At 50.0% G+C, this 18,634-nt stretch overlaps 1 protein-coding gene across 11 annotated transcripts in view; it reads left to right on the top strand.

The window, feature by feature from the left end:
- The window catches only part of PPFIA1 (PTPRF interacting protein alpha 1), a 92,241-nt gene continuing 76,915 nt past the window's right edge, over positions 3,309-18,634 (top strand). For 3 of the 11 annotated variants that reach the window (XR_002341407.1, XM_021082664.1, XM_021082662.1), the window contains exons 1-2: positions 3,354-3,527; positions 4,749-5,012. Coding sequence is in view for 9 of the 11 variants with exons in the window: in XM_021082664.1 (XP_020938323.1) it covers positions 4,749-5,012 (264 nt within the window). In the remaining 2 variants the exon portion in view is untranslated. Of the gene's footprint in view, positions 3,528-4,748; positions 5,013-18,634 lie in introns of all 11 variants that reach the window. The other 8 variants (XR_002341408.1, XM_021082661.1, XM_021082660.1 and 5 more) reach the window with 4 other exon arrangements.

Below are 18,634 nucleotides of genomic sequence, written 5' to 3'. Positions count from 1 at the left end.
TGCCATCTGAGTTACCTGCCTGGGCCCTTCTCCCTCCAACGGCTGGGCGTTTTTATTAGACGGCTCCATCTGTAGATCAAAACGAAGTTATCACGAGAAGCCAGTTGCAGGGAGTTTATGACTTGCTTTTACAATGTAATTACACAGATGAAGGGGATGGCGTCTTTGCACCCGTGTGGGAGGCCCTGAGTTCCCCGAGGAGCTGGTGACTGGCTGTGCTCGGCCCCGAGCTGGGACAACGGGCGCGTTTCACACAAGGAGGCAGAGAGCCCTGTAGACCCTCCGTGGGCATCAGGATTGGTGCCTTGCTGGCCCGGCGCTGGTCTAGGGGTTTTGTCCCCAGCTTTGGGGGCCTGGGGACTCCTTTCGATGTAGCATCAGGAAAACTGGCTTTGGAGGTAGACCTGGGTTCAAGCCCCGGCTTCTACCACACCCTCCTCCCAGGCTGCATACCTCTCTAGAAAGGAGAGGTGGCCCAGGCCACCCACAAGGCTGACAGCTAACCCCGTCACCTGGACAGTCAAAGCTGGTGGGCACATTTATGAAAACACAACTCTGGCGTGCACGCGCGCACGCACACACACACACACACACACACACACACCAAAAAGCTCTCTTTCCGTACCTCACCTGTATTCCATATTTCTTTTCTTTTCTTTTCCTTTTCTTTTTTTTTTTTGGCCAGAGCATGCAGCAGCTTGATATAGGATCTCAGTTGCAAGACCAGGTATTGAACCTGGTGAAAGGGCCAAATCCTAACTACTAGACCACCAGGGAACTCCCTCTCGTAGTTTCTTTATCGAACCTTTCTTTTTCTTTTTTCCTTTTTTAGGGCTGCATCTGCAGCATATGGAGATTCCCAGGCTAGGGGTTGAATTGGTAGCTGCCAGCCTATGCCACAGCCACAGCAACGTGGGATCCGAGCCGAGTCTGCGACCTACACCACAGTTCACAGCAAAGCCAGATACTTAACCCTCTGAGCGAGGCCAGGGAGTGAACCTGCATCCTCATGGATCCTATAGTCATATTTGTTTCCACTGAGCCGCGATGGGAACTCCTATCGAGCCTTTAATAGAATAATTGGAAGGAACCTCTTCACTGTTTTCCTGAATGAGCCTTACGATGATACCACGTAGTCTCTGAGATATGTTTTAGGTAAACACCTCTGGGAAAGAGCTCAGTTGAGTGGTACAGACCCTACATCTCAGTGTCACCTTAGCTTCCTGAAAGCAATTTGCCATGGTTTTCTTAAAGTGGCACTCTTGGTCTTTTTCCCTGGAAGGAGAACCAGAATTCACACTCATGGTAAAGTATCTGGAAAGCACAAACTACCACAAGAAAGAAAGGGAAAACCACCCCAGTCCCCTTCAAATACAACTACTGGCAACATGCTGACATTCTCTTTCCAGGAGTGTCTATCCATGTACGCGCATATTTAGAGAAATGCAAAAGACTAATCGAATCCAGTAACAATGTTTTCATATATAGACGTGTCTGTCTGTCTGTCTGCCTTTCTTTCCTTCCTTCTTCCTTCCTTTTTGTCTTTTTAGGGTCAAACCTGTGGCATATTGTCTAGGGGTCTAATCAGAGCGGCAGCCACTGGCCTACGTCACAGCCACAGCAACGCCAGATCTGAGCTGCACCTGCAACCTATGCCGCAGCTTGTGGCAAAACCGGATCCTCAATCCTCTGAGCGAGGCCAGGGATCAAACCTGCATCCTCATGTATAGTGGTCAGGTTCTTAACCCGCTGAGCCACAATGGGAACTCTGACATACTTTTTTTTTTAAATTTTTTTTTTTTACAAATTTGAGATTTAAAATTTAAGATCTCTTGTGGCAAAGCAGGTTAGCGATCCATTGTGGTCACTGCTGCGGTTCAGGTTGCTGCTGTGGTGCAGGTTGAATCCCTAGGCTGGGAACTTCCACATGCCACAGGCATGGCCAAAAATAAAAATACAATAGAATAGAATACAATACAATAAATAAGGGCTGGATGAATTAAGTTGGTACACTCGGGAGAGCTGGAAATTTTCCTCTGTTCCAGACCCTGGGTGAGGGGTGCAAATTCATACCTACTTGTATTCACTCAAATATTTATGCGATGAACAAGTACATGAATGAAAGAAAGGTGTGGCCCTGAACCTGGGAGATAAGAAAGCCAGTCAGAGGTGGCACCTGCTCTTGGTGAGCTCACTACTGGGAATCAGGGAAAACACCTTGGAAGCGTCACCCGCCCACTCCCCCCCAAGCTGACTTGACTTAGACTCCGCACCACCGACAGCCAGACAGTGCCCAGTGGCATGTGGCAACGACGCCCCAACATTTTGATTTGTGAAGTTTGTGCTCCACGAGTCAGACCCTTGAGGAGGAAGCATTTGCTTTAATTTATTAAAAGTGTATTTATTCATTTCTGTATCTGGAAGAACTAGCACAGGGCTTGGCCCATAGCAGATGTTTTTAAACGTTTGAGCAAGGATGAAATATGAATAGGAATAACAATGTTTGAGAAAGAAGAAAATGACTGCCCTTCGCTGAGTACCTCCCCAGCCAGGTGCTCCACCAGGTGCTCCGTACACGTTCTGTTTCTTAGAACAGCCCTGGGGTAGGTCTGTATCATTCTCCCATCTTACAGATTTGCCCAGATCCACATTGCAGTGTGAAGTGTCTGCTGGAAGTTTAACCAGGAGTGCCTGGCTCCAAAAAATCTGCCTTCTCCACACAGCGCCGAGGAACCTCAATATCAAACGCTGCCAATCTCTGCCTCCCCAGGTACAGCGGGAAAAGCTCGGTAATGAGTCTTGCGTAGAAACCGTGTCCTTCCGAATCGTGCAAGGGTCGGTTCCTAGGAGGCCCCAGGGGCCACACCCGATGCGAGCAGGTGACTAGCGCCTGGGCGCGCTCTCCAGCAAGGTGTGTAGCCGCGACTTTCCCGGAAGTGGCTGGCTCAGAACCTGACGACCAGAAGATGCTCTATATCGGCCTTTGTGTCCCCCGCGGCTGTAAGCAGAGATTTGGGGGCAGCCCCCGAGGTGGAAGACGCTGCCTGGGACGAGGACCTGAGCTGGGAGCCGGGAGCCGGGAGCCTGGAGCTGCCACCAGCCCGAGGCGCACCTACAGGGGCGGGGCCTGGAGGGCGGGGCTGCGATCACACTCAGCCAATCGGCATCGGAGAGGCGAGCCCGCCCTCCCTGAGGAGGCGGCGCTTGCGCACTTGGCCTTCCCGGCGCTCCTCCCTGGGGGGGACGGGGCGGGGCCTGCTGGCGGCGCTCGGCGCTGACGCTGCGCCGACGCGCCTGACGTCGGGCACGTTGACGCCGGCGACGCGCAGCCGGGCCCGCTCCTCCTGCCTCCGCCAGTGTCCGGCCGCGGGCCGGCCTTAGTGACTGGGGGCGGCGGGCCCGGGGCCGCGGGCGCGGGGCGGGCGGCGGGCGCGGGCTGCCTTCGTCGGGTCCCGAGCCCGCCTGGAGCGAGCAGCTGCCCGCGAGCCGCCGCGGAGCCTCCTCGCCCGCTCCCGCCGGCGAGCAAGGTAAGGGAGTGGGGGACTGAGGCAGGGTCGGGGCGCGGCGGGGCCCGGGGCGCCGGTCCCCTCCTGGCGGCGGCCCCTGCGGCTGGTGAATGTCAGCCTCAGTGGCAGGGGGCGCGGCGGGGCTCGGGGGCGGGGGAGAGACCCGCGGGACCCGGACGGGGGCCTCTCGGGGCCGTGCGCCGCCCCCTCCCCAGACCCCAGCACCGGGTGACCAGAGCGCCCAGTGACCCCAGCGCCGGCCGCGAGGGCAAGGACCTGTGGCCGCAAGAAGCCCCGACCCAGGCTGGGCTCCCGTGATGAATGGTTCTCGCCACCCTGGGGTCCCGGCTGCTGCAGCACCTGGTGCGGGTGCAGGCTGATCAGGTGTGTGCGATCCTGGGCACCTGCGTCCCGGGAGTCCGCCGAGTCCGGAACACCGCCGGCAGCCTGGGGAACCGGCTCCCCTGCCCCTCTTTCCGCCGTCATTATTTTAAGACACTTAATAGCCTCTTGTAATCTCACTTTTCACTTTTTCTTCCTTCCTAGCCGCCCACGGCTATATCGACCTGCTATATTTCCGTTGTGGAATTTTTTTGGGGGGTGCTGTTAACTTATGTAAGTTAGGTTGACTGACCAACCCTTGCAGCCGTTGAAAAACAGCTCTCCCAGCCCTTCAGGAGTCCAGTTCCGTTTAGCGCTCACCAAATCCAGCCCAAGAATTCAGGGAGCCGTCAGTCCTTCCCAGGAGCTGACTGCACGCATTCCTGTAAGATGCCTGATGGGGTTTTGTGCTTGTCAGTTTTACAGGCTGTATGCTCCTTCTGTGCTTTTCCTGAAAAGTGATTGGGTGGCCTGTGTTTTGACTTTGTCTCCCTCACCGAGAAATAGAAAGAAAGAAAAAAAAAATTACAGAAGCACACTTGTTTTCCCCAACTAGAAAGTACAGCTTTGCAAACAAAATACCACAGGGTTTGTTCTTTATGTGAGGGGTAGTCTTTGGTTTTTATGCCTTGGCTGGATTATTTCAGTATTAACGTCTTCGTCTTGTGTGTTCCCGGGCACCCAGGATTTGCATGTCTGTGTTTTCCCAGCCTATTTATGTACAGAGCACAGGCAGTCAGATCGGAGACTCTCGAGGCTGTCAGCCTCTCATATATTAGCCACAGATCACCATAAAGGGCAGATTTGTGGCAGCCTTTCTCTTGCCCTTAATGACCAGGGTCTGGGTCTTTTTATTTCAAGATGATGTGCGAGGTGATGCCGACCATCAGTGAAGCGGAGGGCCCCCCAGGAGGGGGTGGGAGCCATGGGTCCGGCTCCCCTTCGCAGCCGGATGCCGATTCACATTTCGAGCAGTTGATGGTGTCCATGCTGGAAGAGAGGGACCGTCTCCTGGACACGCTGAGAGAGACTCAAGAAACGCTGGCGTTAACCCAGGGCAAGTTACACGAGGTTGGTCACGAGAGAGACTCCTTGCAGAGGCAGCTCAATACGGCGCTTCCACAGGTACGGAGGACTTTCACCTGCTCAGTTCTTCCCAAGCCTTGTTTACGGTGTTGCTGTCTGGGGGTGCGTCTTTTTCATGACCGCTTGTGAAACGGTGCTTCTGGTGTTTGTAAGTCACACATAGATAACGTTCCTGAGGATTAGAGAATGAGCTCTGGTTCTCCAAAGTCCTGTGAAAACACCTTATCACGCTGGTTCCTTTCTTTGGGGCAGCAGGAGGAACCGCCTGGATTTGGAATAGCGCTCCAGAGTTGTTGAAAAGGGGCCATGAAGCAAGCAAGCAAGCTCCGTGGCGCCTTCCGTTTTGCTGTCTTAAGCCATTCCTTGCCTAAACGTGTCCTTCCGTGGATATTATGTATTCCCAGTTTCCTAACAAAATCTGACAGACAGATAGGATTGATTTCCTAGGAAAAACATTTTTACAGTCTACCTTTCTCAGAACCCCTGTGTGTTGTGAGTGGCGTTTGTTTTAGGGCCTAGGAGCCTGACGATTGACTCCTTTGGAACTTTCTCTTTGGCAGGTGAGGATGATAAAGTTGATGGTCACACTGGAGTTTTTAATCTAAGTCGTGCTGCCTTTGGTCCAGGTTTTAAGGCTTTCCTTGTGGAGCTGAGCGCAGATCTAATGGCAGGTGCGGCGAGAGGGCTCAGCTAGAAGAGTGTGAGGCGGATGGCGCCGAGCACAGCGGGAGATGTGTAGGTTACGCAGGTGTGTTTGAGCTGTGGGGTCCGTTTTGTTTATTCACAACAGGTGTCTTTACGGTGCTTTCGGGTAGACCTGAGTAAGCAAGCGTTTGTTGTCCTGACGGGTCTGCGGTGGTAAATTAGTAAATGAGTAATTACGAGCCTTAATGCAGTTCTTGGCATTGGTCATTTCTCCTGAAGGATCGATCAGATAAGCCAAACATTTGGGTTTCCTTCTTAGCCACAATAACTTGATGTGAGTGCGAGAATGTTCTTTGCCGTGTTAGGAATCATTAAGTTTTTCCTCGTTTGAATCATAAATTACTGTCTGGGTCAGATTTTATTGCCACAGGCATAAAAGGATTGGCCCAATATATTTTACTGGGATTTTATTGCAGTGCATGTAAATCTTTTCAGTACTTTGGGGGTTTTTGGTTTGCTTTCCTAGTTGTACTTGTCTTCGTGTAATTTGCGGTACATACACTGAAGTATAGTTTTTCGAGAGGATGAGCACAGGAGACAACAGCAAGGGGACAGGAGTTTTGTGAAGTCCAGCCTGGGCCGTGGAGGTTGTCACACCAGCCGTGAGACAGTTGCTCGGTGATTTGTTTGTAGCTGCCCTGAGTCGTAGCCTGGAAATGCCTTGTCGCGTGGCCACTGTGGTGACGTCACCAGTTCCCCTGCCGCCTGAGCCCCTGCGTCGGGCGGTTCAGGAACGTGGGACCCTTTCAGTAAACTTTGTTGGGATCTTCCCTTTCTTGGCGTTCGTCTCCTGTTTGGTGGCTGATTGTGTGACCGGGTAGGCATGGGCATACACTCCTGCCACATGATGTAGGCGGGAACAGTGTACTTAAAAGCTTACCTGCAACGTAAGACACATCGGAAGAAGGCACAAATCCTGCGGGTCCATTACAGTGAATTTTTCACTAAGTGAACACACCCTTGTGACCACTGCCCAGACCAGGACACAGCCTCACCAGGCTTCCCAGAAGCCCCTCCCACCCACTGCCAGTCGTTGCCTCCCAAAGCCAACTCCGGTCTTGACTTTTTGCCAAGGTTGGGTTGGTATGCTCTCGACTTTATAGAAATGAAATAGAGTCATATGTGCATTTTGTTTCTTGATTCTTTCATTCAGCTGTGTCTCTGAGAGCCCCATACGTGTGCGTGTGTCTGTTCTTTCTCATCTGTTGCTTAGTAGCCCAGAGTAGGAGGGTACCGTCATTTAGTCTTCCCACTGTTGATGGGTGCCTGGGAGGCTTCTAGTTTAGCCAACGATGCCCTGCTTTTGGGGTGGATGTGTAAATATCTGTATATGTAAATATTTGTATTGGGTGTGTTCAAAGGAGGAGCTCTGCCGGGGGGTGGAGGGTGTTCAGCCTCGGTAGGACCTGCCCCAGGTGGTGGTCTTGCCAGGGGCCCTAGCCCCAGGGCGTGTGAGCCGCTGGTTGTTCTGATACTTGGCATCGTCAGTTCTCTGGTAGTAGCTGTCTGGGGGCGTTGAGTGGTAGGAGCTCGGAGCTGTGGGAACTTGCTGCTCCCCGATGACCAGTAAACAGGCAGAACCAGCGTTTCCCTGAGGGCATTTACTGGCCATTTGCATACCTTCTTTGGCGAAATAATTGTCTTTCATCCAGTTTTCAGTTGGGCTGTTTTGTTTCTTACTGATTTGAACAAAAGTAATATGCATTTTCACTTATTAGATTGCCAATGCCCTCCCCCCCCCCCGCCTTTTTGGCCATGCTGGAGGCTTGTGGAAGTTCCTGGACCAAGGATTGAACCCACACTGCAATAGTGACCCAAGGCACTGCAGTGACAACTCCGATCCTTAATCTGCTGCGCCACCAGGGAACTCCCTGAAGTTCTTTCTGTATGTGCTGAGTACGTATGTGTGCGGGAGATGTTTTTTTTACATTCTAGGGTATGTTTGCCTTTTCACTCTCTCAGTGGTGTCCCTTAAGAAGCATGATTTTTTTTTTTTATTTTAATGCACCTCAGTTGACCTGTCTTTTTGATAATGTTTAATGCTTTGTGTTCATTGAAAGATATTATCCTGAAGTTGCATGAAGATATTATCCTGTAAAAACATTATTGTTTTATCTTTTGCCTTTAGATTTGTAATCCATCTGAAATTGATTTTTTTTTTTTTTTTTTTTTTTGCTTTTTTCAGGGCCACACCCTTGGCATATGGAGGTTTCCAGGCTAGGGGTCTAATCGGAGCTACAGATGCCGGCCTACACCACAGCCACAGCAATGCCAGATCTGAGCCACGTCTGACCTACACCACAGCTCATGGCAATGCCAGATCCTTAGAGCCAGGGATCGAACCCGCAACCTCGTGGTTCCTAGTCAGATTCGTTTCCGCTGCGCCATGATGGGAACTCCTGAAATTGACTTTTGTTTATGGTCTGAGCGAGGGACCAAGGTTCTTTTTTTCCCTCTAAAACGTGCTCCAGTTGACCAAGTATAATTTGCTAAAAGAAGCCATCCTTTCTCCAGTGCACTGTGGTGTCATCTCTGTTGTAAATCAAGTGACTTTAAATGCATGGGTCCATTTCTGGACTCCCCTCTGCTCCATTCTTGTCTTTTCTGCACAGACACCACACTGCCTAAATTGCTGTAGATTTAGTCAGTCTCGATGTCTGGTAATTTCATTCCGACACCTGTGGACTGACTTAGTGTGATCTTAGCTAGTCTTGACCCTTTGCATTTTCAGATAAATTTTAGAATTTTAGATTGCTTGGCAGTCTTTCCCCAGAAGATGTGCTAGGATCTTGTGTTTGAATTTAATTTGTAGACCAGCGTGAGGAGAAATGACATCTGTTTAATATTGTTCTTACAATTCGTGAATATAAGATTCATGAATACAATAAATTCTATTTATTTAGATCTTCTTTATCTTAAAATTTTACTATTTTCTGGATATTTTATACATGTTTAATTAGGTATCTGATATTTTTATGCCATTATAAATTACTAGTATATAGAGACAGAATTGATTTTTCTGTATTCACTTGCTAAATCCATTTCTTTCTTTCTTTCTTTTTTTTTTTTTTTTTTTTTGTCTTTTTGCTATTTCGTGGGCTGCTCTCGCGGCATATGGAGGTTCCCGGGCTAGGGGTCGAATCGGAGCTATAGCTGCCAGCCTACACCAGAGCCACAGCAACACAGGATCCGAGCCACGTCTGTGACCTACACCACAGCTCACGGCAACGCTGGAACCCTGACCCACTGAGCAAGGGCAGGGATCGAACCCGCAACCCCATGGTTCCTAGTCGGATTCGTTAACCACTGTGCCACGACGGGAACTCCCATTTATTTCTAATAATTCTTCTTGTAGTTTCTATGTATACACAGTTTGTATCTACAAGTAAGTTTCTTTTCTTTCCAATTGCTGTAACTGTTTTTCTTGCCTTATTATACGGACTCGGATCTTCAGTACAGTGGTTTACAGAAATAGTGAGAATAGATGTCCTTTTCTCACTCCCAGTATCCTAGGAAAACCTTTTGGTATTTCATCATTACATATTTGCTATAGCTTTTTCGTAGATTTTCTTTTTTTATGGAGGTTCCTAGGCTAGGAGTCCAATTGGAGCTGAAGCCTCCGGCCTACGCCAGAGCCACAGCAACTTGGGATCCGAGCCTGGTCTGCTACCTACCCCACAGCTCATGGGAAGGCTGGGTCCTTAACCCACTGAGCGAGGCCGGAGATCAAACCCGTGTCCTCATGGATGCTAGTCGGGTTTGTTAACCACTGAGCCATGGCGGGAACTCCGATATTTTTATCAAATATGAAACTTGTCTATTCTTAGCATGCCAAGAATTTTTTAAAATCACTAATTAAAATTATTGCATTAGGAGTAGGCCAGCAGGTGTAGCTCCCATTGGAATCCTAGCCTGGGAACTTCCATGTGCCGAGGGTGTGGCCCTAAAAAGCAAAAAAAAAAAATTACTGCATTAAATTTTCTTAAATGTATTTCCTGGAAATTTTGAAACAGTCAAGTGATTTTTCTTTTATTTGCCGATTTAACTTTTCCTTGTTAGTATTTTGTTTAGGATTATTGCATACATATGCAAGGTCTGTAATTTTACCTTCTTGTACTTCTTGTCTTTGTTGGATTTTGGTATCAGGGTCACACTAGTCTCAGAAAACAAGGTGGAATTTACCCCCCAAAAGGTTCCTATGAGACTGCTGTTTTCTTCCTTAGATTTTTGGAAAAATTGATTGGAAAAACCAGCTGGTGTAGGGCTTTATTGTTTAGAGAGCTTTTAATTTCAGAATCAAATTTTTTTTTTTTTCTCCTTTTTGGCTGCATATGGACTTCTCAGGCCAGGATTCATATCCGAACTGCCGTTGCAACTTCTGCTATGCCTGTGGGAACACGGGATCCTTTAACCCTCGGTGCCGGGCAGGGGATTGAACCTGAGTCCTGGCCTTGCAGAGATGCCGCCAATCCTGTTGCACCTCCGCTGGAACTCCCAGATACAGATTTTTGCATGGAAATAATTTTTCTTTTATTTATTTATTTATTTATTTTTGTCTTTTTGCCTTTTCTAGGGCCACTCCTGCGGCATATGGAGGTTCCTAGGCTAGGGGTCGAATCGGAGCTGTAGCTGCCACAACAACGGGAGATCCGAGCCACAGCAACGGGAGATCCGAGCCACAGCAACGGGAGATCCGAGCCGCATCTGCGACCTACACCACAGCTCACGGCAACGCTGGATCCTTAACCCACTGAGCAAGGCCAGGGATCGAACCCGCCACCTCATGGTTCCTGGTCAAATTCGTTAACCAGTGCACCATGATGGGAACTCCCGGAAATAATTTTTCTAATTTTATATTTCTTCTTGTGTCTATTGAGGTAAAGCATTCCCCCCATAGGAGTTTATTCAGACCATCCTAACTGCCCAGTGAGTAAGTGTGAGGTGCTTCATAATGCTGAACCACTTTACTGGGGGTGTAATACTCCCGTTTAAAAAATTCTTGAGGGCGCTCCTATTGTGGCTTGGTGGTAACAAACCCGACAAGCATCCATGAGGACCTGTTCCATGCCTGGCCTCGCTCGGTGGATTAAGGATCTGGCATTGCCAGGAGCTGTGGTATAGGTCACAGACGTGGCTCAGATCTGGTGTGGCTGTGGCTGTGGTGTAGGCCAGCCGCTACAGCTCTGATTCAGCCCCTAGCCTGGGAACGTCCGCATGCCATGGGTGTGGCCCTAAAAAGACAACAACAACAACAACAAATCCTTGATATTGGTAATTTGTGCTTTGTCTCTTAAGTCAGTCTCGCTAGGGGTTTATCAAATTGTTGTTGTTGTTGTTAATGGCTATCCCTGTGTCACAGGACATTCCTGGACTAGGAATCCAAGCTCAGCTGCACCTGCAACCCACACCACAGCTGTGGCAACGCCAGATCTTGGTAGATCTCTAACCTCCTGCGCCACAGCAGGAACTCCTTGCTGTCTCTTTCTGATTTACTTCACTTAGTATGATAAACTTAGGGCCACGCACGTTGCTCCAGATGGCATTGTTTCACACTTCTTACGGCTTAGTGGTACCTTGTTGTAAGTACGTACCACATCTTCTTTATCCATTCATCTGTTGATGGACGTTTAGGTTGTTTCCGTGTCTTTGTGAATAAGCCAAATTTTCATTATCTTTTATGTAAAACTATTTTCTAATTTTCATTGTGGTTTTTTTCCTAAATTCAAAAAACTTTTTAAGAAGTATACCATTTAATTTCCTAGCATTGGGGCGGTTGGTTTCTCGTTATCTTTTCGTTGATTTCTGGCTTAATTCCAGGAAGATCCCTGTCTTATTAGTCTTTTGGGGCTGCAGTTATCACATACCACAGACTAGCTGACTTCATAAACAACAGAAATTGATTTCTCTTAGTTGTGGAGGCCGGGAAGTCCCGAGATTAAGGTGCCGGCAGATTCCGTGTCTGGTGAGGCCTGGTTCATGATGGCCAGCTTCTTGTCGCTGTCCTCTCAGGGTGGAAGGGGCAAGGGAGCACATTCTGCTCGTGTGACCTAATCACCTCCCAGGTCCCTACTGTCACCGTGAGGGCGGTGGATTTTGAGGGGACATAAACTGTCAATCTGTTGCAGCCCCTAAAGCTACCCCACGTTATTTCATTCCTTTGAAGTGAATTGAGCTTTCCTGACGGCCCAATATATGCTCATTTTTGTGACGGTCCCTTGGGCACTTGAAAATAACGTGTCTGAATGGGGATGCAGTGTCCTGTGTGTATGAGATCAGGTTTGTTAATCATGTAATTCGGATTCTGAAAGCCGCATTAAATAACGTAAAAAGAAATAGGGGAAGTTCATTTTAATGCACTTTATTTAACCCAAATACCCCAAATATTGTCATTCCAGTGTGTAATCAATGTCTGGAAAAAGCTAATTAGATACTTCACATTCTTTTTTCCTACTGAGGCTTTAAACGCACGCCGGGTGTGTGTTTCACACTTGCAGCACACCCCTGTGTGGAGCAGCTGCATGGCAGCGACGTCACAGCTGCACGTGACCGCGCACGGGGCAGCCTGGTTCCACACCCTTCCTTTTTTTTGTCTGTTCTGTGGGGCACTGAGAGCAGTGTCTTCAAGTCTCCCACTGTGATGGTGAATTTGGCTGTTCCCCTTTTCTAGCAGTTTCTGTGTATTTTGAGATTGTGTTATTAGGTACACATTTGGAATTCCTATCTTCTTGGTAGATTGAACTTGTATCATGAAATGTTCCCCTGTATCTCTAGGGATGCTTCTTACTTTGTTGGGTAGTAATATTCCCCGTGTCAGTTTTCTGTTGGTGTGCTGGGGTGTCTTTTACTTTCACCTGTCTGTGGTCTTATGTCTTAACATGTACCCCTGTGAGTAGTGTATAGTTTTCATTTTACTCACTGTGACAGTGTTTATCTTTTAATTAGAGTATTTGCTCTACTTAAATGTGAGCAGTGATGTTGCAGTTTATAGGCCCTACGTTACTATTTGTTTTCTATTTCTCCCGCCTATGCTGTGTTCCTTTTCTCTTGCCTTCTTTTAGAAGCCCGGAGTGTTTTTAAATTCTTTGCTTCTCTGTCAGGCCGTGGATGTATATTTGTAGATACAGCGTGTGTTTTACATTTAAAGCTAATTCGGTGCTTTTACCACCTCCCCGACACCGCTCTTTCCTTTGGCACTTGAACTGCATTGAACGTCCTCCCATGTTTTGTGTTATTGTTATCATACTTTAAAATTTTAGACGTGCTTTTGGCGTTATCATTGCTTTTTTTTTTTATCTTTTAAGGGCTGCACCTGCGGCATGTGGACGTTCCTGAAGCTAGGGGTTGAATCGGAGCTGCAGCTATCAGCTTTCATCACAGCCACATCAATGCCCGATGTGAGCTGAGTCTGTGACCTGCACCGCAGCTCGTGGCAGTGCCAGATCCCTAACCCACTGAGCGAGGCCAGGGGTGGAACCTGCATCCTCATGGATCCTAGTTGGGTTCTTAACCCGCTGAGCCACAACGGGAACTCCCATCATTGCTTTGTGCTGTTAATATCTGTTAGGATTTATTCTCAGTTACCCTTTTTGTTGCTCTTCACTTGTTTTTTCATATTTCTGTGAGAGACTTTTCTTTTTTTCCTGAAGAACTGCTTTAATTTTTTTTTTTCAGTTCATATCTGTGCATGGTCAGTTGTCTCATTTTTGTTTGCCTGGAAAGTCTTCATTTTGCCTTTTTTGTTGGGTAAAGAATTCCAGGTAGGTAGTTTGGTTTTTGTTTTTTGTTTTGCTTCTGTTTTTCTCCAGCATTTTATAGATGCCAGTACATTATCTTTTGGCTACCTTTTTTTTCCTTGAAAAGTCAGCTCTTTTTTTTTTTTTTTTTTTAAATAGTTGATTTACAATGTTGTATCAATTTCTGCTATACAATAAAGGACCTGGTATGCATATATGTATGCTTTCTTTTTCTCACATTATCCTCCATCACGAGTGATTAGATACAGTTCCCTGTGCTGTACAGGATCTCATTGCTTCTCCACTCCAAATGCTATAGTTTGCATATACTAACCCCAAACTCCCAGTCCCTCCCCCTCCCCCTTGGCAACCACAGGTCTGTTCTTCATGTGTGTGAGTTTGTTTCTTTCCTGTAGACAGCTTCATTTGTGCCAAACGTCAGATTCCAGATGTAAGTGATTTCATAAGGTATTTGTCTCTCTTTCTGGCTTAGTTCACTTAGTATGAGAGTCTCTAGTTCCATCCACGTTGATGCAAATGGCATTGTTTTGTTCTTTTTTATGGCTGAGTAGTATTCCATTGTGTATATGTACCACTTCTTAATCCATTGATTTGTTGATGGATTTAGGTTGTTTCCACGTCTTGGCTGTTGTGAATAGCAGCGCAGTGAACATACAGGTGCATGTATCTTTCTCAATGAGAGTTTTGTCCGGATATGTGCCCAGGAGTGGGATTGCTGGATCATATATATGGTAGTTCTATATTTCATTTTCTGAGGGACCTCCGTACTGTTTGCCGTAGAGCTTGTACCAACTTACATTCCCACCAACAGTGTAGGAGGGTTCCCTTTTCTCCACACCTTCTCCAGCATTTGTTTGTGGACTTACCACACAACATGAACAAAAGAAAAGTCAAAAACCACACGATCATCTCAGTAGATGCAGAAAAAGCATTTGACACAGTCCAGTATCCCTTCGTGATTAAAAACTCTTATCAAGGTGGGTATAGAGGGAACATGCCTTAACATAATAAAAGCTGTTTATGACAAATCTGCAGCCGATATAATACTCAAAGGGGAAAAGCTGAAAGCCTTCCCTCTGAAATCTGGAACAAGGATGCCAACTCTTACCACCTCTATTCAACATGGTATTGGAAGCCCTAGCCACAGCAGTCAGACAAAAGAAATAAAAGGTATCCAGATTGGAAAAGAAGCGGTAAAGTTGTTCCCCTGTGCAGATGGCGTGGTGCTATGTATAGAAAACCTAAGGATGCCGCACAGAGACTGCTCTAGCTGATCAGTGAATCCGCAAAGTAGCAGGATGCAAGATTCACGTTCAGAAATCGGTTGCATTTTTGTATACTAGCAATGAAATATTAGAAAAGAAGTATAAAAATACAATGCCTTTTAAAAATCTCACCCCGAAATTAAATACCTAGGAACAAGCCTGACGAGGAGCCCTTGTTGTTGTCTCGTTAAAGGCAGTCCCTCTCTAACACTGGCTGCTTTTAGCACTTGCGTCTTGCCTTAGGCATCAGGAGGACTGCTGAAAACCAACATGTGGTCTTTGCTGAGTCGATGGCTTGATTCCTAAATCAATTCTGAAAACGTTTTGACCATTTTCCCTATAGGTTTTCCTTATTCAGCTTTGTCTTTCTTCCACTGTGAGGAGCCCTATTTTTAGGGACATCAGACCTTTTTAACAAGGTCTTTGGGGCTCCTTCTAGATATTCTAGACTTTTTTTTTAAACTGACCCATCTTTCAATTCCCTGATTCTCTCTTCACCTGTGTCCAATTTGCTGTTAAGCCCACAGATTGCATTCTGGATTTGTCACTATTTTCTTTCCTCTTTTCTTTTTAGGGCTGAGCTGCAGCATATAGAACTTCCCAGGCTAAGGGTCAGAGCTGTAGCTGCCAGCCTGCACCACAGCCCCAGAGGCACTGTTATTTTCAAGTTTGAAAATCTGTTTCGATTCTTGGAAAATTTCCCTTTTCTCAAGTGTATGTATATTATTTGTGTGTGTGTGTGTGTGTGTGTGAAGTATATTTTTGACCAGTTGAAGTTTGCCTCTGATAACTCTAGTATATGGGTCACCATATGTTTTGGTTCTATTTCTATTCTTTTTTCTCTTGGTCCTATTTGTTGTTGTGGCCGTTTTTTTCTTATTAGGGCCACACCTGTGGCATATGGAGGTTCCCAGGTGGGGAGTTGAATCGGAGCTGCAGCTGCCTGGGCCACAGCCACACCAGATCCAAGCCGCACTTGTGACCTGTTGCACAGCTTGCTGCAACGCAGGAGCCTTAACCCACTGAGCCGCAGTAGGAACTCCCGTTTTGGTTGGCCTTTTGTTGGGTGTTGGACGTTATGTGTGGAAAACCCCAGGTTTGGGTGATGCTGTCTTCCTCCAGAGCTTCCTCTGAGGCACACCCACAGCAGGGACAGAGGTCTTGGGTCCCTCGGGGACCGAGTGACTTGAGCCCGGAAGTTTTGGAAACCTCAGTCTCTGCGGCCTTCAGCCCGCCCCCACCCTGGGGGCAGCCCTCCAGGGTCTGCGTTTGGGTGGGAGCTTGGGGCCTTCCCAGGGGCCCTCCTTCTTGTTGTCTCCTCAGCACCAGGAGGTTATTGCGACTCAGCTCCCTGGCCGGTTTGTGCAGCGCTGGGCTCTTTTCTGTGCCTCCCTTTTCTCGGGGAGTGGGGCTGGGGTTGGCCTGGTCCTTTAAGTCCTGGCTGGCTTGTGAGGCCTGTACTCGAATTTTTGTCTTCCCGGCCCCGTGGCCCCGTGCGGCGCTCAGCCAGCCAGTCCCCTCTGCCCAACCTGGCGCCGTCTCTCTTCCCAGCTTGCTGGTGCGCCCTTGGCCTAGGGCCCTGGGGAGGACGGCCGCTGAGCCTGCCCTCCCTCCGGGGGCTTTCCTGGGGGCCGGCTCGGGCCCCCAGTGCCTCTCTCTGGCCTCCAGTCAGACGTCACCGTGCCTTCAGCCTCCTGGCTCTTGGCGGGCCGGCCTCCCAGCGGCCGACGCGTGGACCAGGAAGTGGGGAGAAGCTGGGGTGGCCTCTCCGAGGGAGGCAGCCCGTAAACGTCAGAGCAGAGGCTTGATCACCCAGACTGACACGGGCGGAGAGAAGACCCCCGGCCTCGCCCGTACCCGCTCTGCGGTCTCCAGCCGGAGTCCCCAGGGGGCCCGTGTCGGACCTGAACCCGAAAGGGGGCCGAGCACGTGGCCCGCTCTCCGGAGGGAGACGCAGGACCTGCGCTGCTGCTGCTGCTCCTCTCTCGGCCCCGTGCCAGTGTCCCAGCCCCGCGCTGCTCTCCCCTCCTCCGCTTGCCCCGCGCCCGCCCTGGGCAGGCTTTGTGACACAGGCTGGCCGTGGCAGAGGCGGCGGCCGAGGAGGTGGGAGGGGCTGGGTGACCTTTGGTCTGTGACTTGACCGCACGTGGGGTTTCTTTTGCAGTGTTTACAAAAATTCCTGCCGTTTGTCGTCCCTCCGATTTCATCTTCGAGTCGAAAGTGACGATTTTAAAGTTGAGTGTGCTGATTTTACAGTCTTTTTGAAAAAAGCAACAGAGATTTTAAAAGGATGTCTCAGAGAACCCCAGTGTATAAAACCGAGGAAAGAGGACCTGTTTGGCTCGTCCTGGGGGAGCCCGGGTCGTGCCTGTCTCAGGCCTGCCAGCCCCTGTGGTGGGTATGGAAGGACGCGGGCCCTGAGGAGGACAGCCTCAGCCCACAGCTTTGTGCCCCTGGCCCAGGCGCGTGGGCAGTTAGAGCGAGGGCTGGGCTGGGCTGGGCTGGGTGCAGGGCAGCCTGCTGGGCGGGCCAAGGGGAAATGAGGAAGGTGGAGGCAGAGCCGGGCTGGGAGGGGGAGGGGAGATGGCACCGGGGCACCCACTGCGGAGACAGGAGGGCGTGACGCCTGCAGGTGTGTGGTGTGGCCATCACAGTGTGGGCACGGGTGCTCCTGAACCCCGGCAGTGCAGCCCCCACAGCACAGCATTGCCAGGCAGCCAGGGCAAGGCTGAGGAGCCCTGGGGCAAAGACTCAGCCTTTCTCAAGTGCAGCTCAAGGTCAGCGGGTCCAACACGCTGCTGATTTAATTTTCAGGGTGCTTAAGGTTTGCTCCAGCACTTTCTGCGCTTAAGTTAGTGCGTAAATTCGGGGCATTTCCTTGGAATCAGGGTGGGTAAAGTAGCTCAGTGGCCCTCACTCCGGGGGATTTGAGTGAGACCCCTGGGTTTCGGCGGAGACCCTCCTGTGAGCCTCAGGGCTACTTTTTAGTAGGAGGCCGGGTGGGCAAAACCTCGCCCTGGAGCCCGGCTGCTTGCCAGCGGTTTGGATTCTGGGACAGGCGTGGAGAGTCCTGATTGCCTCGGGCTCTTCCCTCTGGGGTGCACGCTCAGCCTGTCACCTGTGTGGAAGCAGCCTGCCGAGTCCCCCCTGCACCTCTGATGGTCGGCCCGAGACAGAACCCCCGCCCCCCACGCAGCCCCCTGTGATGATTCCACTCCCCCCGTGCTGCCGAGACCCGGAGGGAGCCTGTCCCCGGAGAGCTGGCGTGACACATCCTTCCTGTGTGATCAGTACTGTTTTGCGATCCTGACCGAGAGAGAAGCAGAGGCTGGCTGAGCGGGGAGGCTTCCTGCTGGGGCCGCACCCGCCCCGTCCCTGGGGACAGGCCCTTCGGAGGGTCACTTTGCACTGAGACCCGAGGCTCAGGGCGCTTGCCCGCCACTGGGACCATGATCGGAGGGCGCAGGCGATGAGCAGCCTGGCCTCGCTTCAGGACGTGGAAGAGGGGCCAGCGCGCCTGGCCTCGGAGCCGGGGCCGAGGGAGAAGCGGGCGGCGGGCAGGGCCCTGCCCGGCCAGGAGCTGGGTTTTTGCTTTTGTTTTTCAGTTGCGGGCCCCGGGGCGTCTGGCCCCAGTGGGGGAGGGTTGGCGGGGTAGAAACCGCTGGTCAGGGGGTGACCGGTGGCGCAGGAGCTGAGCTGCAGAGTTAGAGAGGCGACCGCTTTAACCCCTTCCGGCACCCGCCTTGTAAAGCACCGACCCGTACCTGCGCGTGATAGCGAATGAGCGTGAGGTTCCGATGGTGCCCTCAGGCATCTGCTGAGGGCCTGCCATGTGTCAGCCACTGTTGCAGGTGCTGAATACTTATTAGTATGTGGCAAGGCTCCATAGCCCAGAGGTTTTTTTATTTGTGCAGAGAGAAGCAGCAGAAAGAAGACT

This window comes from Sus scrofa, chromosome 2, assembly GCF_000003025.6.
Source record: "Sus scrofa isolate TJ Tabasco breed Duroc chromosome 2, Sscrofa11.1, whole genome shotgun sequence".
Lineage (NCBI taxonomy): Eukaryota > Metazoa > Chordata > Mammalia > Artiodactyla > Suidae > Sus > Sus scrofa.
This window is presented reverse-complemented; position numbering and strand designations above follow the sequence as displayed.